The sequence below is a fragment of the Pleuronectes platessa genome, chromosome 9 (assembly GCF_947347685.1).
Source record: "Pleuronectes platessa chromosome 9, fPlePla1.1, whole genome shotgun sequence".
Taxonomy (NCBI): Eukaryota; Metazoa; Chordata; class Actinopteri; order Pleuronectiformes; family Pleuronectidae; genus Pleuronectes; species Pleuronectes platessa.
In genome coordinates, this window is record NC_070634.1 from 2117202 (window position 1) to 2145000 (window position 27799).

Consider the following 27799-nt stretch of genomic DNA (forward strand, 5'->3'; position numbering starts at 1 on the left):
ATTTCTCCGGCATTAGCATCGCTACACTGGCTTCCAGTTAAATCTAGAATAGAATTTTAAATTCTCCTCCTCACCTTTGAGGTGGCAGCTGATGATGGATCCTAATTGGTGGCAGTGGACAATGACTGTGGACTATAGTGGCATCCGATCTTGATGGTGGATCCTGATCTTGCTGGCTGCTGAACATAGACTATGATTGCAGCGGGACTGCTTGATATTTAGTACACTTGACATATATTGCACTTCTGTCCGTCCTGGGAGAGGGATCCCTCACATGTGGCTCTCTCTGAGGTTTCTACGTTATTTTTACCCTGTTAAAGGGGTTTTTAGTAGTTTTTCCTTACTCTTGTTGAGGGTTGAGGACAGAGAATATCACACCATGTTAAAGCCCTATGAGACAAATTGAGGTTTGTGAATATGGGCTATACAAATAAAATTTGATTGATAAAAATGAATATAATATGTGCAAGACAAAACAAGTTCACAGTTATTGCAGGATTACTCTGAGAGTTTTGGTGTGGATAGAAACTATAAGAGGTGAGAATTGTGAGAAAAGTCCTTTTCCTCCTGAAGTCGATCCCCATCTCTCTGGTCTTGGCCACTTTCAGAAGCAGATGATTTCTACAGGCCAACTCGACAAAACTGTCCACCAGCGCTCTGTACTCACCCTCCCTGCCATTACTTATACACCCAACCACTGCAGGGTCATCAGAGATCTTCTGCAAGTGGCATGACTCGGAGTTGTGCTGAAAGTCAGAGGTGTACAGTGTGAAGAGGAAGGGCGACAGAACAGTCCTCTGTGAGTCTCACTGTGCGACTAGCCTGATCCAGATGTGAGTGGGCTCGCTGCAGCAAGTAGATAGTTGCATCATCCACTCCCAGTTAAGACTGCTAGGTGAACTGTAGAGCGGTCCAGCGATGATTTCACCTGTGGGCTGAGAGTGGCCAGGACCAGTCTCTCCAGTTCCCTTCATCACATGAGTTGTAAGGGCAACTGGTCGATAGTCATTGAGGCCAGATGGAGTCTTCTTCTTGGGGTCTGGAACCAGGCAGGACGTTTTCCAAAGCACCAGTATCTTCTCCTGATGGCACAGGTTCTCAGAACCCTAGAGCTGACACTGTCTGGTCCTAAGGCCTTGCATTGATGAAGCCTCTCCAGCTTTCTCCTCACCTGGCCAGTTCTCACAGACAGGCGGGGGACGTGGAAGATGTTAATCACTTCAGTGGAGGAGCAGCACTTTGAAGTTGAGGGGGATATGTCCAAGGAGCACACCAGTGGGGGTTATGGTGGGGGAGGGCATAAGCATTGGGGGCAGAGAGGGTGTGTTGAAGTCTGGGAGTATGGTGGGGGGACAGATGAGGGCTGTGCAATGAACCTGTTGAAGAACAAATTTTGCTAATTTGCCCTCTCCTGGCTGCCTCCTGGCTGTCTGTCTCGAAAATAAAACTAGAAATGTAACAGTATATACTTAATATTGATATGCATTTGAAAATATGCTTTTGATTTGCTTTATCCAGAAGGTTGGTATGGCCGGTCGCAATCATTTCAGACTTACGGTTGAAATGTTCATAAAGATGCTGCTCGATGAACAGGATGAGGAAAATGAGGAGGACATTTTTGGTCTTGATTCTGAGTCTGAAATCTCTGATGCTTACCTAGATACAGGATCAAGCTGTAGGTTGTTGTCTTGGAATCCAGCTCTCCTAAATAAAGATGGCTCTTTTGATGACATAGATCTTCAATTTTCATAGCATTCCCTCATTTTCTCACTAATATAGACTAGTGCAAGTTGCTGTTTTCTGAAAAATCTATGATGTATTTTTCCAGTTTTGATCCCAATTTAAATTTATGACCAGAAGAGCACACAATTAGTTCAGTTACTATCTGTTGACCGCTCAAATAGCCTATGATCTACATTTCAAGGTGCAGTCTGTCCCCAAAGGTGGCCCAGGACATACCATCACACGTATGCTTTATATTCATTCATAACCATAAAGGCATAAGCTATTTTATTGTAAATATCTAGATTTCTTTACTTTTCCAATTATTTAACTCCCCTAAATGGTGATGCTAAGGGATTAAACCAGTATTGTTGTCAACAACATAGATGAAATCAAGTGCACTGACTCGTTTATTTTATCGTTTTCATAATAACTTTATTCCAAGAACTCTTTTTACAGCATATATGTTATTTTACAGTGATCTTGCTCCTCACAGTTTGGGTGGTCCGACAAGCCTCCATCCCTCCACCTTGCTGACTTTTGTGAAGAAGGCCAGTGTTCCCAGACCAAGACAAGCTGACGTACCCGTTATAGCACTGTGGGCTGGATATGGGCACAAAGAGCAGACAATATGGATTCACTTAGGTAACAGATGAAATAGATTAAAATAAACCCGGAAATACCAGTACTACTAAAAAAGTATTTATAACAGTCTATTTGTCTCTGGTCAATTTGGTTGAATAATGTATTCTTAGCTTGTTTGCTGGTGTGTTGAAACATTTCATAAACAAAACCGACATCTTGCTTTCAAAGACGCACATTGCTTTGACAAGAAGTTGAGGTGAGCCTCATTGAACTCTGACCCTCATTAAATTCCCTCACTCGGTTGACTATACATACTGGACGTGATGTGCAGTGAGTGAACCGATACTTACTTCTGGCTCCCAGGAAGATCCCAGAGGTGCAGCCCCCAATGAAGTAATTAAGTGGGTCATCTGGAGCTTCACGGGCCTGAGCAGTGAGACAGGTCGCCATACCAAAAACAGCCCCCATGGTGGCTGATAGAACACAGACAGACACAAATGTCAGCATTATCAAGTTTGACGCATATACATGTAATATCAAACTATAAGGTACCTCCTTCCAGCTTTCATTTTGGGATAGTGCGGCAAGACTATATAAATAATAATAGACACTGTTTTAATCCATAATATTCCCACAATCACTGAACTGATAAAGAATCAGAGAAGTAGTAGTTACAGAACTAAGCATGTGCTGATGTCAGACACATCAAGTCTTTGCAAACGATTTGTAACCAAATATTAGTGTCTTCTTCTTCTTTATTCCTACACTCAAATTAACATTTAGAGATAAGTGTATAACCTTGGTTATTCTTTCATTTTGAATTGAGTATGCTGAACTCCAGAACAGAAATAACGATAAAACAAGTGGAATAAAGGAACATTTGTTACTGCTGAGTTCACAGCTCAGGAGTATGATGTCTGACATGTGACAAGCACATTAAAAAAAATTTAATTAATCTTTCTAATAATGGATAATAGCAGGATCAGCAGGAGAAATCGGTCATCTCCATGATTTTCTGCAGTGGAATTGGACCTCTTATGATCAAAAACACGACACTTAATACTTCACAGCTCTTTACATGAGTAATTACTAAAAGTACCCAAGGTGACAGTCGTGCTGGTCGCCCTCTGCACTGCTGCCAACGCAGAATCAGGCTGGAATGCCACTATGTGATAGGCTGAACCCACCAGGCCTGAAGAAGTACACACAAAGACAAACACACATTAACAAGGTTGAAATCAACAATAGGTCACACAGGGCAGACGATGGAAACTATAGTCATGTAGAAAGCATCACACTGAAAAGTGTCTGTGATAGACGGCTGGATTATTAGTCAGACTCAGTCTTACTAACTAGATCACACAACTGCACACAAATATAACACGACTTGCATAGCTTGTGCATGAAAGGCATAAAGTATGGAAGAGTATTTCCTCTTCTACAATGAACATGGTAATGCCATCAACGTGAACAAATTCAGTGCTAGAATACAAAGGCTTTAAAATGTCTAAATCTGATGAGACTGAGTCTGCAATCGACCAGCAACATCTGGAATAAAGACAACATTTCCCCAGTTGCCATGATCACCAGTTAAACTGTTACACCAGGCTAACCTGCTAGCTTCGTTAGCCTGTACGCTAGTTCAACACTTTACATTCACTAACCAACACGAGCGTCTACATCTACAACCTGCACGGCTCAATATTGGTTTCATTAGACCGGATATTTACCCAGAGCTGTGCCCAGTTTGGTGGTTATCCATGTTTTTTCAACGCAGCCTGTGCCCTCTGGAACATCCCAGTAGCCCATTTCTGCTTTAGCAAGGACACACACTTACGGAAGTTTCGCCAGGAATACGCTCGTATGTTTCTGTCGGTTAGCGGCCCGGTTTATGTTGTATTACCGCCACCTAATGGATGGAGTAGAAAGACTTGAATAAAGCCAGAATAAGATTAAATATACTTTTTCCCATTTCATGGTTAGTTAAATGACTTTCTGTAATTAAAACCACATTCCTTATTTAGCTTCCTTTGGTCAATAAGTTTCCTCCATTTGTTATATGCATTAAAAATAGCCCATTATACCTAATACTGGTTTGTGCCTTTACCATGTGTGTAAGAGAGTGATTCTCAGATTTTTAATGGATGATACTTTCTTGTAAATGTTTCTTGTTTCAGTATGTATGTGCATAATTACTTAATTACCAGGAAGGTACAGAGGTCCTCCATAACCAATGAAATCTGTAGAGTCAGTGTAACCAGAAGGAAGGTGACAAACTGCTGCCTCCGTCTTCTTTAACAGCCTGTATCAAGGCTATTTAACTATGATATCAAGTAGCTAAATTCAACTTTTTCCGACAGGTCCATATCAACAAATGTAGAAAAGAAGATGAATATAGATTAACAGTATCCACTGAGACTTAATAACTCTGATTGAAGTAGCTCAGATCAGACAAGACTTTCTATCCACAATGATACGAGTAATCAGCCACTGGGAAAAACAAACCAGCTACAGGAGTCCAGGGGTTTGCCTAAATATTGCACATTTTATTTAGTTTTTTACCCAATTGTTAATATGTCATGGGATTATTTAATAGGGAAATTTGAAATTAAAGAATGATCATTCACTTTGTTTCACACAGCATAAGACAGCAAAGAGACAAGATAATTCACAAATGTAAAACCATGAATAAAACCTATTCTTGAGATAAATGTATGGATCCTGTGTTATTGACGGAAGCTACATTATATTATATTAGCTTTATAAAACATGATTTAGAGAACTTGCCATGACAATTAAATAGTTTGTAGAGGAGCAATATGTCTTTGCTGTGTCTCTGTCAGTAGGTACCACAGTTAGACATTAAGAGGGGAGGGGCTGGTTTGTCTCATACATTATACAAGTTTATAAGAGTTTAACCAGATTTATGACAAACTAACATCATCATTCGGCCTACAGACAGCTTTTATTCCAGCTTTTTCTTAAATATTCGCTTTTAACTTAAACAGCGAAGTGTTTGTTGTGATCACACCATCTGTGAGTGTGTGTATGCACACATATGCAGCTCCAGGAAGAGAAAATCAGGGAGCGGATCTGTCTGCAAAGAGTAAGACCTTAGTTTTAATATAACACACATACACACACATATCCGCCAGAGTCTTGGGGGCAATATGAAAACTCAGAAGGGCCGCATCAGGCCCGCAGGCCGTTAGTTGTTCAGGCACTGGCCAGGCCACGAGCAGGCCCCAATAATTCCACCAAGTTTGCATCAAATGGATACTCAGCTTTAAATGATTTATTTACTTATCAATGCTTGAGTTTTCAGCTTCAAAATGTTGTTTTATATTTTTAAGAAGAAATCTATGGTCACAGTAAAACTCAATAGCAGAATTTATCGTGCCATAAAAACATCATTACACTGGGTTTCAGTATCCTGTTGGAATCTTCCGGAGGAATCCCTTTACTGGAATGAAAATGAAACTAAATTTAAACACACTGTATAGGGACACATGGAAGCTTTAAGTGAGAGTTGGATTTTTAGGGTTGTTGCCTCAGCCGTGGTTCACAGTATAAAAGTTCACTTCTTCTTCCAGAATTGGCTATATTTGTCAGCTTCGAAATCGTCTTCATAGTGGACCGGCGTCTCTTTTCTCAGCTTCTTCACTTCCCTCTTTTTCTGTCGGGCTCGGCGCTCCTCTTCAGACAGAGTGGACAGATTGACTGGCATCTTTAAAAACATACAGAGACACAAATCAACTTACAAAACATGAACAATGGAGTAACACCCTTATAGACAAGAGGCTTATGACTCTGGTGTTGTGTGTTGAGAGGGTTACTGCTGGGACTGAACAGCAACAGTATGCTGCAGAGTGCAATTCTAAGTTTTTTATTACTGTATATTTTTTATATCTGTTAAAGTCTGAAGCTAAATAGAGATGTGTAAGTTTAACCTGATAAAGGATACATTTAGGCTAAAATATTAGTAAATTAATGATGTATTGTTAGGTGCTGAAAAGGTGGAAATGCTACATATCAAAAATAAATAATATTTGAGAAACATTACCAAACTTTACCAAAATATGTTTTAATGTTTTATTATTGGTGGTAGGGCCTAGTTATAAATTAATTTTATGTTTAGTTTGCCACTTCTTAATAGTTTCACTTTGGCACCCCCTCCACAGTCCACACATACATATAAGTGACACTTGAGGCACCAACAGGCATGCAGTGCACATTCACACCCTGACCAATTCACTGGCATATTAGCAATGAATTGTGCAGTTGCGCACAAGGACAGGACCCTATGTTTTCATTGACTAGTAATAACAAATGTTTCCATCACAGTGTGGCCTCAATCAGAGTCAAACATTGTGGGTCAAACTAAAGCTCATAGAGGATACAACATGTGATTCATGCTTCATTCTTCAGTTAAGTTAGCCAGGTCTTGTACAAGAACTTGTTAAAGAACAGATTCCTAACTCGACTTAAAGCTTTTGCTGTTTGTTTTTCCCTCCTCTTGCTTTTTATTCTCACATTTTTAAATTCAGTCATGATTTTTTAGGCAGCTACATTAGTTTCACTGCGAAGCCGTGTATGCCTATATTGTCACACATGTAGGGTATGTTTATCCTAGAATAACATGACACTGAATATGCAGACTCGTGGCCGACACACGTAATTAGTGAGTCTGCCCTTAACGTATTAAAATAACGATCAAGATATCATGGTGGATGCTTGATACGACACAGCCCAATGTAAGCCATCCCTTCATCCATTCTGCATACTGTTTTCCACTTTAACATTGAGCTTGCCTATGGAGTCTTTCCCTTTATAAGGTGCCTTAACATTGTGAAACTAATTGTCAGCACCTGCTTTAAAGAATACAAATAACACAGTCACACCGATCCCGACAATGAGGCATTAACATGTTATTGAACAGATCAGAGCGCTGGAAAGAGAGAGCGGAGGCCAGGACCGACACTGACCATGAGGATGCGTCTGGGTTCTCTGTATCTGATGTTGACTGTGGAGCCGTCAGGGCGGACCAGCATCACCGGGTACAGCCTCTCATACCTCTGCCGACCACAGCGCACCACGGACGTCCTGTTCGAGTCCAGCTGAGCTGTGTGAGTGTGGAGCGGGGACACTGTCCGCGTGACCAGGGGGCATACACACCTGCGAGTGCACGAACACACACACACACCCGCGTATAGAGAGAGAGAGAGAGAGAGAGAGAGAGAGAGAGAGAGAGAGAGAGAGAGAGAGAGTAAATGTGGGATCCGCCACTAGAGAACAAGGTTAAATAACATGTATCTGCGTTTGTGTGCTTTGTACTTGCAACAAGCACATTCACCACCAGGTTGTATGTTATCTACTGTATGAACTGTAAGATATGTAATGTTATGGAGCTCTTACCGCGGTATCAGAGGAGCACACAGCCTCGTCAGAAACATGTTGACAGCTCCGAGCATTCAGTCTCCACAGTCTGCTGCTGGAGGGGAAGCCACACAGCCAGACAGGAAGCACTTCAAAGGTCAAGCCCCTGGAGTTCACTCAGTAAGTGTCCCACCAAAACTAAGCACAGCGCAGGATAGTTCCGACAATCATTATGGGTACAACAAGCGCTTGATCAGTGTTGCCAACTTCTCAGTAAGGAAAGTAGCTATTGGCTGTCCTAAAAGTCGCTAGATGTCGCTAAATGACGTCATCGCCTAATTTGCATACTGTAATGGTCGCTATAGGACGTACAGAAAGTGAGAAAAAAACACCCTAAATATGTTTAGAACTTAAAATAAGCTTTCTTCTACAGAAGCGTATTACATTCACTTCACAAAAAAATTATTCTGTTTTTCTGGGATAATTATCTCGGAAATTCCTAGACAAATGGCCAAAAAAATAACAAATAAAAGTGAATGCAATACGCTTCCGTATTCTTCTGTTTATTCTTTTTTTTCATCTTGCCATTGAAATAGGCCATCACTTCTCAAAATAACTTCATGACTTTAATGCTTGACCCACATACATAAATCGATTTTGTCCTGTATTGTTAAATGTTAGAATATCAAATTTAATCAAAAGGCTGGTATGTGGGGTGGAACTTCTAGCTCTAGGTCCAACCCTCCTCCTTTGATGTGGGCCGCAGGATGATGTGCTGCAGGATGATGTGCGCCGCAGGATGATGTGTGCCGCAGGACGATGTGCGGTGATGATGTGTGCCGCAAGATGATGTCACCGCAGGATGATGTGCACCGCAGGATGATGTGCGGTGATGATGTTCCCCCCAGGATGATGTCCGGCAGGATGATGTGCGCCACAGGACGATGTGCGCCGCAGGATGATGTGCGCTGCAGGATGATGTGCGCCGCAGGATGATGTGCGCCGCAGGATGATGTGCGCCGCAGGATGATGTGCGCCGCAGGATGATGTGCGCTGCAGGATGATGTGCGGTGATGATGATATGCGCCGATGATGTGCGCTGCAGGATGATGTGCACCGCAGGATGATGTGCGCCACACGATGATGTGCGGTGATGATGATATGCCACACAATGATGTGCGCTGCAGGATGAAGTGCGCCGCAGGATGATGTGCGCTGCACGATGTGCGCCGCAGGATGATGTGCGCCGCAAGATGATGTGCGGTGATGATGATATGTGCCGCAGGATGATGTGCGCCCCACTATGATGTGTGGTGATGATGTGCGCCGCAGGATGATGTCCGCCGCAGGATGATGTCCGCCGCAGGATGATGTGCGCCACAATGATGTGCGGTGATGATGTGCGCTGCAGGATGATGTGCGCTGCAGGATGATGTGCGCTGCAGGATGATGTGGTGATGATGATATGCGCCGCAGGATGATGTGCGCTGCCCCATGATGTGCGGTGATGATGTGCGCTGCAGGATGATGTGCGCCGCAGGATGATGTGCGCCGCACAGGATGATGTACGCCTCACGATGATGTGCGCGGCAGGATGATGTGCGCCGTATGATGATGTGCGGTGATGATGTGCGCCGCAGGATGATGTGTGGTGATGATGTGCGCCGCGGGATGATGTCTGCAGCAGGATGATGTGCGGTGATGATGTGCGCCGCAGGAGGATTTGCGCTGCACTGTTAAGTGGGGCGGCATTGCTAGCTCTACGTCCAACCCTCCTCCTTTGTCCGGCCTTGGGACCAGCAAAATGAGCCAAAAGAGACACAAGTTTTGTCTTTCATAAGTTTTGTTTTTTTTCCGGTGCCTGAAAGGGTTCGGTTTCGCCACGTTCCACACTAGAGGTCTGGAAATGTCTTCTTAGATGCATCACGATGTAGACTCTGCATCGATGAAGAGACTGAACTCAATGACTCATGTTTTCCAGTGACAGTGAGGATACATTGACACTTACATCTGTCAGGCGTGTTGGTTTATCCTAAATATGAGAAGAGTCGGACTGGTCCAATTTAAGTATATATTGAGATGCAATGAAAGTTACAACATAGCTATGGACAATTATCACAGCCTAGGCTAAATCCGTTAGCAATAGGTAGTTAATAATGGCCCCGAACAAAAGGGTTTTGATATAATTATAACAGTAGATTTAATATGATTGGTTATGAAAGATTGAAGGGGAGTCACCGCAAATCAATTTGGTTCTCCCTTATTGGTCCAAAGCTGTAGTCCCCCACCTCTTGTCAAGGAATCCAGGAAGTGACAAGAAGCCGTTCTCCGTGACGCTACTACTACTCTGATAGTTGCTAAGCAAAATGTTCTTTTCATGAAAGGCCTTGACACAGCTGATGCCATGTGGGCCATTGGAGAAAGAAATATGATGTTCCTGCTATATCCAAACAATGTCCTGTTGTTGTAAACATTAGGATCCTCGAAACCAAAACAACGAAACAAAACAATGTCAACAAAGTCACTCTGTCCGACCTCCAGAACTTATCAGACAGCTGCATGAAATATATGTGATATGAATGAATCTAGGGGAATAATGGTTTAATACCAAAAGTTAGTATTCAGAACAATTATAAGATTCATTATTAACACTATGCAGCAAGGGTTATTTATAAATCATTTGTATAAAGGCCTTATATCTGGCCCAACCTGCTCAAGGCCCCCCTCCTGTCTTTATTGCAGAGAATACAGTCAGACCCCAGAACAGCTAAAATATTGAATTCTCACACATCCAGCTCTGTAAGCCAGAATCGCGCGTGCTTTGCGCACGCGCGATTCATCTAATGAACAGTTATCATTATAACAGAAGTTGTGGAATTTCATTAGTTGTGATTATCAAGACCTTTTGTTGCTGATGGGACAATTGAGGACAAATGGCATTAGCCGCTGAGACTGTTGTGATCCGAGTTCATGTAAAGTTGTTTAATTTCCTTGATGTCTTTCAGATACAGAGATGTGAAGTATTTGCCACTGATGTCGGGAATTCTAATCTGAAATCATAATCAGATCTTGTAGGATTTATTTACTCTCTGTTAAAACAACATATATGTGTGGACTACTACCACTAGTGATAAAAAACATAGATAATGGTATGAGAGGAGTGTTTATATACTGTAGAGACTATAGAGGCTATAGAAGAGATCGAAGGGCCCCCAGCTGATGCTAAGGGTCGGGTACACTGGCAAGGATTGATGAAAACTGGAGCTTCACTTGCCCAGGTCTAAGATTCTGGAACCAAACACCCCCTTTCCTGATTTATTTTATTTTTGTATATTTGTCACACTTTGCTACAGTAACCCTAACACTAACCCATATTTTTTGGGTGTAAACAACTTATCCTCCAACCACTGAGGGTATGGTGAAGCCAGGTTGGCATCAATCAGTTAATCAATCAATCAATCCAATTTAATTTTTAAAGCCCATAATTACAATTTATCTATATGGCTCAACAAGGTGTAGCACCCTCTGCCCTTAACCCTCAGCAAGAGTAAGGAAAAACTACCAAGAAACCCTATTAATAGGGAAGAAACCATAGAGACCCCAGAGAGAGCCAGGTGTGAGGGATCCTTCTACCAGGACGGACTGGTGCTGCTTGTAACAGATAATGTCACATTTTTATTTACAGTCGATGTTTCACCATGAACCATAGAAGGTCTGAAGACAGGCACACTTCCCATTTAGGGGCGTCTGGTCTCACTGGACATTTGTCAGTAGACCAACCTGATGATATTAGTGGAATATTTTTATTATTATATCAGACATAAAAAATACAAATGACTGCTACAGGACCTTTCATAACTGACAGTAGAGGGCAGTGTTACAAAATTGAAGCGTCTGTTCTGTCTCATCTGAACAAGACCAGGAGGTTTGTCGCGTGACCAATGCGGAAGTAGTGGAACATCACAGCTGCAGTAAGTTTGATCATTGTTCTGGTTTAGATCAAGTAAATGTCCGTGTTCCACCTGTGATCCCTTCACTCTCCTGACGGTTAGTGTTTCACCCGATGCCCAGTGGAGAAGAGAATGAGCTAAGTTTATTCAGGGTGAGTTTTGTTGTCAAACCTTCACTTGTTGTTTACTACAGAATGTGGTTACCTGCCGAGTAAAGCTTTTCTTTTGGGCGAGACATTTCTATAATCACGTTTCGACAACACATAGCAGAAAAGCTTTGGGTCTTACGTTAGCATCGTTAGCCTTTGTCTTATTTGTCTGTTAAACTATAAAGTCTATACTAGTCATTACTTTATTAAATTAACAGTTTTTTTAAACAAAATTAAAAGCATGTAAAATGCTGAAACCACCAAAGAATGTGAAATATTTAACATTTAATCAACACAGAGAATATATAAGCATACTTATCACAATAACTACCTTTTTTTTATATGTTTATTTGATAATATCCCATGAAAGCAGATTTTGTCTAAACGATAACCTCTGTTAATATTGAGCAGGACATGTGCTCCAAACACCGGGTTTCTAAAGAGTCTTTTAAAGGAAACAAGAAGCATGTTGTTACACCGGAAGGGAGGATTATGTTAGATTCCACAAAAGGAATGTGCTATATGGTGATCCACCTGCTATCACTTCCCTATCCTGACCGTTTGTGTTTCATCCGAGACCAAGGGGAGGACAGAATGAGCTACAATTTTTCTGTGAGTTTTGTTGTATATATTTATACCATCAGTTTGGTATGTGTGATATCAGATGGTGAAGATCCCATTTACTTTCTCTTTTCTCTTGTAGTTTGATGTGCACCACATTTCTCTTGCATTTCTCATTTATTAGTGTTTAAGAGTTGGCTGTATGGGATTCCTGAGATGAGTTGTGTGTCTTTTGTTCTTCAGGCAGGCAGCATCCATCATTTTGCAGAGATGGTTGGTCTGGGCTTGGCCAAGAGATTGTTATCTGTTCAGCTGCTGCTCCTGTGGACACTGCCCAACATCTCTGGTGACGAGCTCTTTTTGTCTCATGTCTTCACTGTAAAAGTCTCAATGAGGTTGTGTGGGTTTGTTTAATTCATAAAACAGTAAAACAAGATGTAGGGTTTCATGTACATGTTCAGTCACCATTGAAGTATGTAATCACCTCATGATGATCATGATGAAGTGAATAGATGGGCTTTAAAGTAATCATTTACTAATTGATTAGATATGCTTTATGATCATGCCACAGTACAACCTGGACACTTTTTTGTGAGCATCTTGGATTTAATAGCTTTTTTTAAATGTCCTTGTTTTTCCGACAGACTCCAGAGTGTATTTGTTTGCTCCTGCTGCCGTCACACTTGAGGAATACTCTACAGCTAACATCACCATTACTTCCAGGTAACCATAGAGACAGTCTACAAAAGTTGTATTCACATTATATTGTGGCTAAAATCCTTACATTGAGGTTACTGCTTGGATCTAGTCATTATTCTTTGGGGGAATACAAGAGACCGGGAAACAATTTCTGTAACTTGGGGGCAAATTCCAATTTGCTAAAATGGATCTTTACCTAATAGTAATTTGCAGTTTGTGTAGTAGCCTGTCATAGTCTCCTCTAAGCGTTTCAACATCCTACAGGCATCAATTGTATCAATACACCAGTTAAAGTAATTACATTTTCTAAAAAGAGGATCTCTGTCCGTGGACGGACAGATGTGTATTAGATGCTGTGTGTAACAGAAACCTCCTGTACAAATTAAAGTAGACTGTGTAGGTGAAAAAGTGGATGTCACTCTGCAGTTGTTCTAAGGTAGCTTAAACTGAAAAACATGTCAGACAATCAGGGAACCTCTGCCTTTAGCAAAGAAGTAAGAGGTACATTCCAAATCCTGGTAGCCCCTAATGTTCTTGTAAAATCAGCCGTCAGGATCAGTGTTGTTCTGACTGAATGTTTGTGTCTGTCTCCAGTTCCCCTGTCAACCAGTCAGCTGTGATTCAGTTAAACGTCACCTACAGCTCCAAGTCCAACTACACATCCGTAATCACAGTGCCTGAGCAGGTAACCTATCACTCCAAATACAAACTAGTTGTCCTCTGGGCGTACCTCTGTGCAGGTTTTATGTTTACACTTTGGTCCATAAGTATTTGGACAGTGACAATTTTTTTTGTAAATTTGCTTCTATACACAGCTACAAATGGATTTGCAATCGAGATGTGATTGAAGTGTAGATTTCAGCTCTAATTCAATGGGTTAATCAAACATATCACATCACCCGTTCATGTGGTTGTTCTTGTTTAGGTGTTGCTGCCAGTTGAAGCAACCTCTGTCAATTTCAATGTGACAGCCCGTAATGTCGGTCAGGTGACCACCCACCTGATAAGCAACAGCACTGACTTCAACAGGTGGGTATCAGCACAGCAACAGCATGCACTGACTCAAGTGTGCGAGGACAGGTTCACATCCAAATTTGATCTAATTTTCAAACGGTATTGCGAATGCCATATGTATGTTTGAAGAGACAAAACCTACATATATACATTGGATTTTGTCCTGTCAGTTAAAATGAAATTGCCTCAGCAAATAGGAACAATTATAGAGGTACAATGGCTTTCGGATTATTATTTTACTGACATGAAAAAAAAAGTGTGTACTTATTTCCCCCCAACAAAGACATGCCATTGTCTTTGTCATTGTGTGTGGTACAATTCAGATAATCCTTACGTGTATCACCACAGAATATGAAGCACAACTCTCCAAGCTTTTAGTTGTGTATTGAGCGTTAATGAGATTAAGACCCGTTTTAAAATCACCTCTTAGACACTAGTGTGCGTTTAGCACAAATTAGACTGTACTTGTTACATGAATTCATTTAGGATCTGTGAACATGGACTGAACGGCTAATTATAGGCTTGACCAGGCTCAATGATGTTGGCTGTGCTCAGAGTGAGAGGCAGGGATCTACCAGAACACCTGGGCATGGGGGGGGGGGGGGGGTGTATTGCACACTGAAACTGTAGGACTATTTATGGCCTGTTTTATATGATAATGCTACGATGATGGTACATTTCTACAGTCCCAGTTTTTGTGTGTAAGCCGCAGTCTCTCTCTTTCAGCTTGTCGGTCAGGATCCGTTTTATGGTTATCCGTAGCAACATCCTATCGGTAATCAGTCAGGTTATTGGCTGGATGTACTTCGTGGCCTGGTCGGTGTCCTTCTACCCACAAGCATATGAAAACTGGAAGAGAAAAAGGTAGTGTTCTGTCTGCTCTCTTCATTTATGTCGCTTTTCTTGAATATTTTCTTTGTGGAGAAATATGTATTTTCTTGTACTGCATGATTTTTGCATCACAATATTTGGTTATGTAGCATCAGATACATTATGCATACTCTCAAATTTAGTTTTGCTTTGACAGACCAGGTGAAAACAGATTAATTTAATGTTGTGTTCAACATTGTTGAAGAAAGTGCTGTATAAATAATTTATTATTAATATTGTAGTAATACGTGAATACATGATACAAAATTAAGAAACATTGAGCATGTTTCCCATGTTAATATTAAAAGTTATCATTATTTTAAGTATATTTTGGGGCACTTTTTCTTTATCTTTTATATGGTCAAGAAAACAGACTTAAACAACTTAGGACATTGCACTATTTATTTGACTCCACCAATTTTTGGTGCAGATGATGCCTGATTTGGCTCTACATGAAAGAACTGTATATAAAATTGGGAAAAAATAAACGGCCTCAGACCAATAACTCAAACATAATTGTTTTCAGTGTTGTAGGTCTCAACTTCGACTTCCTGGCTCTTAACCTAACCGGCTTCATCGCTTACAGTGTCTTCAACATTGGGCTGTTCTGGGTGCCATACATAAAGGTAACCAACCCCCTACTTTAAAACGGGATTCAACAGTTTATACATGTGGAATGCACCAACAGGAGCACATCAGTGAACAGCATGTAACTTAACACATCTACAGTGCCTTGCATAAGTATTCACCCCCCTTGGACTTTTTCCCATTATGTACTGTTACTAACTGGAATTCAAATAGACTTAAATAAACTTTTTCCCGTTTGATCAACAAAACATGCATAGTACTTTGGAGGTGCAAAATAAATTTTATTGTGACACAAACAATAATGAGAACAAAAAAGTTGACATCTGTTGGGTGCATAAGTATTCACCCCCCTGTGTCAATACTTGGTAGAACCCCCTTTCGCTGCAATTACAGCTGCAAGTCTTTTGGGGTATGTCTCTACCAGCTTTGCACATCTAGAGATGGAAAGGTTTGTCCATTCTTCTTGGCAAAAAAGATGAAGCTCAGTCAGATTGGATGGAGACCATCTGTGAACCGCAATCTTCAAGTCTTGCCATAGATTCTCTATTGGATTGAGGTCTGGGCTTTGACTGGGCCATTTTAAGACATTAACATTCTTTAATCCAAACCATTCCTTTGTAGCTCTGGCTGTATGTTTAGGGTCATTGTCCTGCTGGAAGATGAACCTCCGCCCCAGTCTCAAGTCTTTTGCAGACTGCATCAGATTTTCTTCAAGGATTTCCCTGTATTTGGCTCCATCCATCTTTCCCTCTATTCTGACCAGTTTCCCTGTACCTGCTGAAGAGAAGCATCCCCACAGCATGATGCTACCACCACCATGTTTCACTGTTGGGATGGTGTGCTCAGGGTGATGGGCAGTGTTGGGTTTTCGCCACACATAGCGTTTTGCATTGAGGCCAAAAAGTTCAATTTTGGTCTCATCTGACCAGAGCACCTTCTTCCACATGTTTGCTGTGTCTCCCACATGGCTTCTGGCAAACTCCAAACGGGATATTTTATGGATCCCTTTCAACAATGGCTTTCTTCTTGCCACTCTTCCATAAAGGCCAGATTTGAGGAGTAGACGACTAATAGTTGTCCTGTGGACAGATTCTCCCACCTCAGCTGTGGATCTCTGCAACTCCTCCAGAGTAACCATGGGCCTCCTGGTTGCTTCTCTGATTAATTTTCTCCCTGTCCGACTCTTCAGTTTGGGTGGACGGCCTCCTCTTGGTAGGTTTGCGGTTGTGCCATATTCTTTCCATTTTCTTATGATGGATTTTATGGTGCTCAGAGAGATGTTCAAAGCTCTGGATATTTTTTTATAACCTAACCCTGCTTCATATTTCTCCACAACTTTATCCCTGACCTGTTTGGTGAGCTCCTTGGTCTTCATGATGCTGTTTGTTCAGTAATGATCTCCAACAAACTCTGAGTCCGTCACAGAACAGGTGTATTTATACTGAGATTAAATTGCAGACAGGTGGACCCTATTTACTAATTATGTGACTTGCAAATGTGACTTGTGAATGCAATTGGTCGCACCAGATCTTTGTTAGGGGTTTCACAGTAAAGGGGGTGAATACATGTGCACTCAACACTTTTCAGATTTTTATTTGTAAATAATTGTGAAATCCATGTAATATTTCCCCCCACTTCCAAATGATGCACTATTTTGTGTTGGTCCATTACATAAACTCACGATGAAATACATTTTAATCTGTGGTTATACCATGACAAAATGTAGAAAAGTCCAAAGGGGGTGAATACTTATGCAAGGCACTGTATATTGAAATAAAGGTCACATTGGATAGGGGAATTTCCCTATCAGGTCTCTGTTTGGGATTTGAGTCTTAAGTCAGTTCAGAGTGAAACCCAATGTTTTTCTGTATATTTGAGTTGATTGAGTTAAGAGCTTTCTTGCAGTTGCTGAACCTTCACATACCTTGCCTATGTTTGGCGATACAGTAGACTTTGAGTGATGAATGATACCCTGATACGTTTCTGTGTGTCCGCCCTGCAGGAGGAGTTTCTGATGAGAAACCTTAATGGAATTAACCCTGTCAATGCTAATGACGTCTTCTTCAGTCTCCATGCTGTCTTTCTTTGTTTGGTGTACATTAGCCAGGCTGCCGTGTATGAGGTGAGCTCCCATGAAAGGGTGGATGTTCATCAAATGTATCTTTTATATTCCGGGACTCGAAGGATCAAAAATGGCTACTCTATGGCTTAATGATGATGGATACTGTCTTCTCTCTCTGTCTTTTCCAAACTAAACTAGTTTTTTGTTTGTATTTATCACTTCTTGCTGAAGTATGTGAAAAAAGGAAAAAGAATGCTATGTTTTCTCTCTACTAATATTCACTATTCAGGAGAGTTGTGTGCTATGTAAAGCCATTGGATTAACACAACAACATTATAACGCAACAAAACGACAAATGAGAATATTACTCCAGTTTTGGGTAGTTAATTTCATATGCAAGTAAATGTGTGGACATGCAGTTGTTCTGAAAGGTATAATGGATTTTGTGTCTGTGTAAACCTCTGTGTGGTCTCTCTTTCAGAGGGGGGGTCAAAAGGTCTCCTGGACGGCCCTGTGTTTGTTGCTGGTTGCCTGGACGTTTGCTCTGGTCAGCTTGTTTCTAGCTGTAGCAAAACAGATCACCTGGCTGGATTACCTCTACTATTTCTCCTACATTAAACTAGCAGTCACTCTAATCAAATATATGCCTCAGGTAAGCAACTTTCTTACACACGGAGTCCAAAAGAAGGAAAGACAGTGAGTATAAAAAGCTGTACAAAAGTGTATTTGGTCAAATGTTTCAAATATTCTCAAAATATATTAATAGCAATATAATACAATTGTGTATTACAAATACACTGATAAAAACCTAATGTAATTCAGTTTCACTGATTCCATGTTTATAGAATCTTATCAACACATCCTATGCTACTACACAAAATTTATACTGTTGTATATGTGATTATTCAGTTCATTGAGCAGGTCTCACTGACTGTTGCTGGCTTTGTGGATGTGTTTGCAGGCGTACATGAACTACAGTAGACAGAGCACTGATGGGTGGAGTATTGGCAATGTGCTGTTGGACTTCATTGGAGGAAACCTCAGTATCCTACAGATGATTTTACAGTCTTACAACAACGGTAACTACAATCGTTAATCCTGTTTTATACTTTTTGCCGTATTGACAGCCACATCTGGTGTCCTCTTTTAGAGGATTGAATTATAGTTTGCAATTACCACTGCTGCACATAAAGTACACACAGAACCATACTCACTTGTCTCACAAACTTAGTGACTGACTGCATTGTGTTTCTCCTCAGATGAGTGGAGGCTGATATTTGGCGATCCTACCAAGTTTGGTCTGGGCTTGTTCTCCGTGGTGTTTGACATCCTTTTCATGATTCAGCACTACTGTCTCTACAGACAGCAACCGCAGTACGAGGTTGTCACACAGCAAACAGACTGACGCTGACTCACTGCTGTGTGGACAAACTGTTTACAAATGGAATCACAAGGGAGCACGGATTTCTGTCCGTCAACAAGAATGAGCACGCCTGATCGACCAGCAGATGATTCAAGTCACCAAAAAGAAGTGGTGGTGGTGGATGTCATCTTGGATATGTTGCTGCAGAGCAGCAGCTCTGAGCTCCAAAATATCTCAGGATCATCAAAGGGTATTCTTTTTACAAATGTATCTATTTTGTTTGAAAAATTGATGTATTAATGTTACACTTTTATTAAATTCAGTCACATGTAAGCTGTTTGCTAAAGGTCTGGTTGTACTGATTACAGCCCTCTGTCACAACAACAATCCCAGTTTTAGTTAGGAGGTATCTAATGTCTCAATGCTGACTGCAGCCATTTGACAGCAGGGGAACACAGCTGATACTGATCGCATTGATCCAGGCTCTTTGACTGAATAAGAACAGAGCCCGGTAAATTCTCTTTTATTAGCATTAATCGAAGCTTTCTCCTCATCTCATAATTTAGCTTTAGTTTCTAGAGCATTATGTTTATTCATGATGGTGATGACCATAAAGAAACCTTTTCTCTGACTGGGACGTTATAGACATGAGGTGTGTTACAATGTTTAGGAGGAAAAAGTTATTTATTTAGGTTCAAGAACAGAAGTAGCAGAGAACCACTCAGTCAATTTGTTAGCAATGAGCACTGACTGGAAGTCACACAAGTTGACTTATATCTAACATGTTCAATATGATCTGCTATGGATTCTCTTTACAACTGGACAGCCATGACAGCTGCTTCTTTTTAGATCAAATCTCATCATCTAGCTGTCGTCAGGACGTACAATAGTAAATGGTAAATGGCTTTGTATTTATATAGCGCTTTTCTAGTCTTGATGACCACTCAAAGCGCTTTACAGTACAGTTCTACATTCACCCATTCACACACACATTCATACAGTGCATCTATTCACAGCACTTTGTTATTCTATGGAGGGCCATTCAGGGTTCAGCATCTTGCCCAAGGACACTTCGGCATTCGGATGGGTCAGACTGGGGATCGAACTGCCGACCTTCAGGTTGGAGGACGACCACTCTACCCCTCAGCCACAGCCATAGTAGTGTTTTTATGCAAAAGTTCTGTAACAAGGCATGGAGGGATTTTCACCAGACTTCATCGTACATGTTTTATTATTTGTGCAAGTATTTCCAGAGGAAAGAGTTTCAACTGAAGAAATGATCCTGCATCATGCTGTCATATGATTTGTGACGTCATGAGGAATTCACAATGTCAGAAAATGGAGCAATGCGTATTCAAAAAGGCATTTCCAAGTATCTCTATCTTACAAGACTGTAGAAATGACTTAAAGCCTACAATAGATTGAAAACTAGTTTATGATCATATGGTAGAAAGTACGTCATAAGGTCATGAAGTGTAGTCATGTTCTTTTGCAACCAATATGATTAGAGATCTGGTTCCACAACATATTTAGATGACCCAATCATTCATAATCATGTGGTATACATGGCATGATATCTTTATGAAATGACATTATCACAATGCGTTGTAAGTATCACCCCTCTGGTGCTTTTTCGTTTTATAAAGTAGAATCCATGTCCCAACCTAGACATGTTGATTCACTCACACAACAGTCCTCTGAACCAAAAAATCATAAAGCTTCTGAAAATTGTTTCTTCTGTAAAATAATGTAAGTGGAGAGGGCTGCAGATGGAGACTCCATGATTATCTATTAATCAATCAATCAAATTTTATTTGTATAGCCCATATTCACAAATTACAATTAATCTCATAGGGCTTTAACAGGGTGTGGCAGCCTCTGTCTTTAACCCTCAGCAAGAGTAAGGAAAAACTACTAAAAACCCTTTTAACAGGGTAAAAATATGTAGAAACCTCAGAGAGAGCCACATGTGAGGGATCCCTCTCCCAGGACGGACAGAAGTGCAATAGATGCCACGTGCAGGAAAACATCTTCAATAATCAAAGTCTCTAGCAGCATTTGATGAGGGTAGACATCCCGAAGGACAACCCCAACATGACATCACAAGCAGTCCCGCTGCAATCACAGTCCATGCTCCGCAACCATCTAGACCACGATCCACCATCCAGACCAGATGCCACTCCAGTCCTCAGTCAGCGTCCACCGCCGCCCACCAGGACCCATCACGAGCCACCACCGCGGTCCTGGTCCACCGCCCGTGCCCAATGCCAACGCGACACAGGGTCCGCCACCAGCACCACTATCAGCCCACATGACCCAGAATCCGCCACACTGGATCCACCACCGCGACCCCCGGTGCACGATCCACAAACCGCAATCCATGGTGCGGCCACAGAGGCCCTGGATCTGCGGGTGATAAAGCAAAGGGATTCCAGGGAAGGGGGATAGGGATGGAGAAGAGGAAGGAGAAGCTGGAAAGAGAAGCTCCGTGTGTCATGTGTCATAAAATAGAACAAGTAACGTTCTGGCGCACTAATTAGCTCTAACTATAACCTTTATCAAAAAGGAAGGTTTTGAGTCTACTCTTAAATGAAAAGATGGTATCTGCCTCCTGAACTGAAAGTGGTAGATTATTCCACAGCCGAGGGGCTTGATGGCTAAAAGCTCTGGCTCCTACTCTACTTTTAGAGACTTTAGGGACGACAAGTAGGCTTGAATTCTGGGAGCGGAGTGCTCTAGTGGGTTTATAAGGTACTAACAGCTCTTTCAGGTAAAAAGGCGCTATATTATTAAGGGCCTTGAAGGTGAGGAGAAGAATTTTAAATTCTATTCTAGATTTAACTGGAAGCCAGTGTAGTGATGCTAACACAGGAGAAATTTGCTCTCTTCTCTTTGTTCTCGTCAGGACACGTGCTGCGGCATTTTGGACAAGCTGTAGAGTCTTTAACGACTTACTGCTGGAGCCAGATAATAATGAATTACAATAGTCCAGTCTCGATGTAACAAAGGCGTGGACTAGTTTTTCTGCATCTTTTTGGGAAAGGACATGTCTGACTTTGGAAATATTACGCAAGTGGAAAAAAGCGGTCCTAGAAATTTGTTTTAAGTGACTATTAAAGGATAAATCAGGATCGAAGATCACTCCCAAGTTCCTGACTGTTTCATTGGAAGCAAGGGCAATGTCGTCTAGCGCAGCTATATCATTAGATAATGCATCTCTAAGGTGTTTGGGGCCAAGTATTATAACCTCTGTTTTGTCTGAGTTTAATAAGAGAAAATTGCGGGTCATCCAGGTTTTTATGTCCTTGAGACATGTTCGAAGTTTAGTTAATTAATTACTTTGTTCAGGTTTTATTGACAAATATAACTTGGTGTCATCCGCATAGCAGTGGAAATTTACCGAGTGTGTCCTGATAATGTTTCCTAGTGGAAGCATATATAATGAGAATAAAATTGGGCCGAGCACAGAGCCCTGTGGAACACCATGGTTAACTTTGGTGCGCACAGATGACTCATCATTAATTTGCACAAATTGGGAGCGATCAGAAAAATACGATTTAAACCAGTTAAGGGCGGTTCCATTAATGTTAATTAACTGTTTGAGTCTTTGTAATAAAATTTGATGGTCAATTGTGTCGAATGCTGCACTGAGATCTAACAGAACGAGGACAGACACAAGTCCCTGATCTGAGGCTATTAAAAGGTCATTAGTGACTTTTGCCAAGGCTGTCTCTGTACTGTGATTGGCTCTAAACCCCGATTGAAAGTCTTCATATATATTATTTTCCCGGAGAAACTCACCCAGCTGATTGGCAACAACTTTTTCTAAGATTTTAGACATGAAAGGGAGATTAGATATTGGTCTGTAATTGGCTAAAACCTCTGGGTCTAGGGTGGGTTTTTTGAGTAGGGGTTTGATGACAGCTATTTTAAAAGACTGTGGTACATAACCTGATGATAATGACAGATTGATAATGTTAAGTAACGAACTATCAATTAGGGGCAGAATTTCTTTAAGTAATTTGGTAGGAATGGGATCTAAGATACAGGTTGTTGGTTTAGAACCTGAGATTAATTTGGTAAACTGATCACGGGTGATCAGAGAGAAGCTGTCTAAGTAATGGGCAGGATTCTCAGCCGTTTCTGAGATCTCTGTTGTTGGGAGGGTATTAGTGCCAATTGAGGGCAGTAGATGGTTGATTTTATTTCTAATAGTTTGAATTTTATCATTAAAAAAGGTCATAAAGATATTGCTATTTAGGGATCGAGGAATACTGGGTTCGGTGGAGGTGTGACTCTCTGTCAGCCTGGCTACAGTGCTGAAGAGAAACCTGGGGTTGTTTTTATTCTCTTCTATTAGTTTTGAATAGTAGGCGGCTCTTGCTTTGTGGAGAGCCTTTTTATATTCTTTAACACTATTCTTCCAGTCTATTAGATTTTCAACATTGTTGCTGGAGCGCCACTTCCTTTCTAGTTTTCTTGATAATTGTTTTAACTCATTTGTCTGGGAATTATACCACTGAGCTAATTTACTATGTTTGACATTTTTCTTTTTTAGAGGCGCTATTGAGTCTAATGTTAATCGTAATGAGTCTGCAGAGTTATCGACGAGGTGGTCGATCTCAATGGAGCTCAGGGTTTTAAAGAATTTGTTGTTTATATCTACTGCTAATACGGGTTTAAATGTAATACGGGTTTAAATGTAATTTTATTGGCATTGAAAGTTATTCAGAATGTGTTGAATATGATTCACTGATGTGTCAAGATGTTTCTCACTATCAGATTCGGACTAAGAGCCATATACACTCACCTGCCACTTTATTAGGCACACCAGTTCAATTGCTTGTTAACACAAATAGCTAATCGACCAATCCCATGGCAGCAACTCAATGCATTTAGGCATCTAGACGTGGTGAGGACGACTTGCTGAAGTTCAAACCGAGCATCGGAATGGGGAAGAAAGAGATTTAAGTGACTTTGAAAATGGCATGGTTGTTGGTGCCAGACGGACTGGTCTGAGTATTTCAAAAACTGCTGATCTACTGGGATTTTCACTGACAACCATCTCTAGGGTTTACAGACAATGGTCTGAAAAACAGAAAATATCTAGTGAGCGGCGGTTAGGGGGGCGAAAAGGCCTTGTCAGAGGTCAGAGGAGAATGGGTAGAGTGGTTCGAGATGAAAGAAAGGCACCAGCAACTCAAATTACCACTCGTTACAACAAAGGTATGCAGAATACCATCTCTGAACGCACAACACATCGAACCTTGAAGCAGATGGGTTACAGCAGCAGAAGAAAACACCGGGTGCCACTCCTGTCAGCTAAGAACAGGAAACTGAGGCTACAATTCACACAGGCTCATCAAAATACAATAGAAGATTGGAAAAACGTTGCCTGGTCTGATGAGTCTCTTTTTTCTAGAACATGACAATCAATCAATCAATCAATCAAATTTTATTTGTATAGCCCGTATTCACAAATTACAATTCATCTCATAGGGCAATGAGTTCACTGTAATCCAATGGCCTCCACAGTCACCAGATCTCAATCCAATAGAGCACCTTTGGGATGTGGTTGAACAGGAGATCCGCATCATGGATGTGCAGCCGACAAATCCGCAGCAACTGCATGATGCTATCATGACAATATGGACCAATATCTCTGTGGAATGTTTCCAACATCTACCCTCATCGGTAGCCGAGTGTGACTGTTGATAAAACAATATTTCCTACACCATGGCATTAAGACCAATCACAGACAAATATTAAGGCACAACAACATCAACAGAAAAACGAACAGAATAAGTTCAAAAGAAAATAGAAACTGTCAAGGGTCACAACCTTGAATTTTTTGAATTTGTCCTTTCAAAGAGCAAATATTAGTCAGTCAAACTGAACTTGTAGTAAAAGTTAACTGTACTATTCATCTTAGCAGTTTTGCTTGTGCTTATCAATCTTTCAGAGTAATGAACCATTCCATGAGAAATAATATTATTAAGTAATGTCAGATCGTGATCCTAAAGCCCTGGAGTCAGAAATACCTGCAGACTATGAGAGAGAGAGAGATGATATGAGTTCCCCCAGCAGTCTAGTGCTATTGCAGCCAAACTAAGGGACGGTTCCCAAACTTTAAGCTTTATCAAACAGGAATGCTTTAAGTCTAACCTTAAATGTAGAGATGTTGTCTGTCTCCTGAACCCAGAGTGGGAGCTGGTTCCACAGGCTCTACCCTCCATACTCTTACAGACTCTAGGAACCACAAGTGAGCCTGTGTTTGGGGAACAAAGTTATTTATAACAATAATTAACAATATATGGACAATATATGCTCTGAGCTCTTTAATATGTGATGGGGCTTGATGATGTGTTTGAGAAGCAGGACCTTGAAATCTGTTCTGTATTTTACAGGGAGCCAATGCAGTGAAGCTGAGACCATTACGGTTTCTGATGTACCTGTCTGTGAGCCTGCTTCTCAGGGCTCTTGCCAGCCCTCACCACAGCCAGCAGAATCATTGCCAAACTTTATTTTCCAACCACTCTCCTTTCCAGTTGTGCAGGGTGTGGCCTTTTCAACATAAAAAGCACACCTACATTCAAAGCAATGATTGTCATTGCACCAGATGGTCCCATCACCTTTGTGTCTGCATTCTATGTAGATTTTTGTGGACTTCCTTGTTCACTGCTGTATACGTTTCAGCCCAAAATGAGCACTGATGTATGGGCAGGTAAATGTTGATGTAACTCGTGGAAGTTACAAACTACAAATTAATGGAAGTGGATGGGCTTTGAAAGTGTAGTAGGATTAAGGCTGCAATAATACTTATGTTATCACTATTTAATATTTTTGTCTGTTGAAGTAAGTTAGCACCAAATTGTAAAATAAAGTCTTACAGTTTTTCACTTACTTCTCATGAAGAATCTTGACCAGCCGCTTGACCGTTTTTGCTCCTAACAAATTAACCAAAAACCAAGCAGAAAAATTACCAGCCACCATACTTTCTGTATTTACATTGCACTTTTCTGCAGTGCATCCTTATGTAGCACTTTTTATATGAGAATTTGGGGCATTCTGAGTTGAGTATACTATATATTGGTGCCTTGCCAATCCTGGCTTGGGAAGAGTGGAATCGCTCTAACCCCTGAGCCACAACTGCAAGTAATACTTATTTCGAATTTTCAATACAGGTGCATCTCAATAAATTAGAATATCATGGAAAAGTTTGTTTATTTCGATAATTAAATTCAAAAAGTGAAACTCATATATTATGTAGACTCATTACACACAGAGTGAAATATTTCAAGTGTTTATTTATTTTAATTTGGATGATTATGGCTTACAGCAAATGAAAACCCAAAATTCAGTATCTCACAAAATTAGAATCTTGTGAAAAAGTTCAATATTGTAGATTCATGGTGTCCCACTCTAATCAGCTAATTAACTCAAAACACCTGTAAAGGTTTCCTGAGCTTTATATGGTCTCTAAGGCGTGTTCAGTAGGCTACACAATCATGGGGAAGACTGCTGACTTGACAGTTGTTCAGAAGACAGTCATTCACACCCTCCACAAGGAAGGTAAGCCACAAAAGGTCATTGGGCTGGAGTCAGTGCATCAAGGGCCACCACGCACAGACGTATCCAGGACATGGGCTACAACTGTCGCATTCCTCGTGTCAAGCCACTCCTGAACCAGAGACAACGTCAGAAGCGTCTTACCTGGGCTAAGGAGAAAAAGGACTGGACTGTTGCTCAGTGGTCCAAAGTCCTCTTTTCAGATGAAAGCAAATGTTGCATTTCATTTGGAAATCAAGGTCCCAGAGTCTGGAGGAAGAGTGGAGAGGCACAGAATCCAAATTGTTTGAAGTCCAGTGGGAAGTTTCCACAGTTGGTGATGATTTGGGGAGCCATGTCATCGGCTGGTGTTGGTCCACTGTGTTTTATCAAGCCCAAAGTCAACGCAGCCATCTACCAGGAAATTTTAAAGCACCCCATGCTTCCTTCCGCTGACTAGGTTTATGGAGATGCTGATTTCATTTTCCAGCAGGACTTGGCACCGGCCCACACTGCCAAAAGTACCACTACCTGGTTTAATGACCATGTACTCCCTACCATTCTGCTCTGAACTGTCATGCCCAAAGTAACAGGTTATTGTTGTTGGATACTAGTGTTGAGCACTGTATGTTATTGAAATAAAGCTATGTTTTTTTTAATATTCTAATCAAAACCTCAGTTTTTTTTTTATCATTGCGGTGGGCTATTTAAACCGCGCCGGCCAAGTGCGCCCCCCCCAAAAAAAATGTCACCAGCCGCCACTGATGGTATCACTGTGCTTGATTGGCCAGCAAACTATCCTGACCTGAATCCCATAGAGAATCTGTGGGGTATTGTCAAGAAGAAGATGAGACACCAGACCCAACAATACAGACGAGCTGAAGGCTGCTATCAAAGCAACCTGCGGGCTTCCATAACACCTCAGCAGTGCCACAGGCTGATCGCCTCCATGCCCCGCCGCATTGATGCAGTAATTCATGCAAAAGGAACCCTGACCAAGTATTGAGTGCATATATACACTCCTGACCAAAATCTTAAGACCAGTTAAAAAATTGCATGAATTTGCATTTTGCACTGTTGAATCTTAGGAAGGTTCTAAGTAGAGTTTCAAAATGCAAAAAGAAGAAATGGGAACAAGAGCCCAAAAGTTGTGAGCAGGCAATTTATTGAAAACAACAATTTATCTGAAGTAGGCTGTTCATCAGCTGATCAAAAGTTTAAGATCACAGCTAAAAAAAATTAAAAAAAACTCCTAAAACAGAAATTAAAGTGTAAAAAACTGACTCAGTAATGAGTAGCTCCTCCATTATTG

General features: G+C 41.1%; 3 protein-coding genes across 6 annotated transcripts; 1 reads left to right on the top strand and 2 right to left on the bottom strand.

Moving 5' to 3' along the window:
* Positions 1-2131: 2131 nt before the first annotated feature.
* Positions 2132-4191, bottom strand: ndufa11 (NADH:ubiquinone oxidoreductase subunit A11). The gene is made up of 4 exons (XM_053429919.1): positions 4038-4191; positions 3407-3499; positions 2658-2780; positions 2132-2325 (listed from the first exon to the last, which is right to left on the bottom strand). The coding sequence occupies exons 1-4, from the start codon at positions 4114-4116 to the stop codon at positions 2213-2215; spliced, it is 408 nt and encodes a 135-aa protein (XP_053285894.1). The 5' UTR covers positions 4117-4191; the 3' UTR covers positions 2132-2212.
* Positions 4192-4832: 641 nt separating this feature from the next.
* On the bottom strand, positions 4833-7904 carry mrpl55 (mitochondrial ribosomal protein L55). Its single transcript, XM_053429920.1, has 3 exons — positions 7723-7904; positions 7293-7482; positions 4833-6034 (listed from the first exon to the last, which is right to left on the bottom strand). The coding sequence occupies exons 1-3, from the start codon at positions 7776-7778 to the stop codon at positions 5885-5887; spliced, it is 396 nt and encodes a 131-aa protein (XP_053285895.1). The 5' UTR covers positions 7779-7904; the 3' UTR covers positions 4833-5884.
* A 3667-nt stretch (positions 7905-11571) lies between these two features.
* ctns (cystinosin, lysosomal cystine transporter) lies at positions 11572-19272 on the top strand. Of its 4 annotated transcripts, none has more exons than XM_053429921.1 (12): positions 11588-11785; positions 12194-12394; positions 12587-12689; positions 12988-13066; positions 13637-13727; positions 13968-14071; positions 14783-14920; positions 15453-15552; positions 17517-17636; positions 18058-18228; positions 18538-18655; positions 18836-19272. In XM_053429921.1, the coding sequence occupies exons 1-12, from the start codon at positions 11747-11749 to the stop codon at positions 18979-18981; spliced, it is 1410 nt and encodes a 469-aa protein (XP_053285896.1). In that variant the 5' UTR covers positions 11588-11746; the 3' UTR covers positions 18982-19272. The 4 variants fall into 4 exon arrangements, with proteins under 4 accessions (XP_053285899.1, XP_053285896.1, XP_053285898.1 ...); XM_053429922.1 differs by having other exon boundaries at positions 11625-11654; XM_053429924.1 differs by lacking the exon at positions 12194-12394 and having other exon boundaries at positions 11572-11654.
* Positions 19273-27799: the final 8527 nt, after the last annotated feature.

Coding starts and splice junctions, on each gene's coding strand:
- ndufa11 (XM_053429919.1), bottom strand. CDS start 4,116: ATGGGCTACTGGGATGTTCCAGAGGGCACAGGCTGCGTTGAAAAAACA. Junction 3,500..4,037: donor CAAACTGGGCACAGCTCTGG/GTAAATATCCGG, acceptor GTACTTCTTCAG/GCCTGGTGGGTTCAGCCTAT. Junction 2,781..3,406: donor CAGCACGACTGTCACCTTGG/GTACTTTTAGTA, acceptor GTGTTCTATCAG/CCACCATGGGGGCTGTTTTT.
- mrpl55 (XM_053429920.1), bottom strand. CDS start 7,778: ATGCTCGGAGCTGTCAACATGTTTCTGACGAGGCTGTGTGCTCCTCTG. Junction 7,483..7,722: donor TGTGCTCCTCTGATACCGCG/GTAAGAGCTCCA, acceptor GTGCACTCGCAG/GTGTGTATGCCCCCTGGTCA. Junction 6,035..7,292: donor AACCCAGACGCATCCTCATG/GTCAGTGTCGGT, acceptor ATGTTTTTAAAG/ATGCCAGTCAATCTGTCCAC.
- ctns (XM_053429921.1), top strand. CDS start 11,747: ATGCCCAGTGGAGAAGAGAATGAGCTAAGTTTATTCAGG. Junction 15,553..17,516: donor TCTGGGTGCCATACATAAAG/GTAACCAACCCC, acceptor TCCGCCCTGCAG/GAGGAGTTTCTGATGAGAAA. Junction 17,637..18,057: donor GCCAGGCTGCCGTGTATGAG/GTGAGCTCCCAT, acceptor TCTCTCTTTCAG/AGGGGGGGTCAAAAGGTCTC.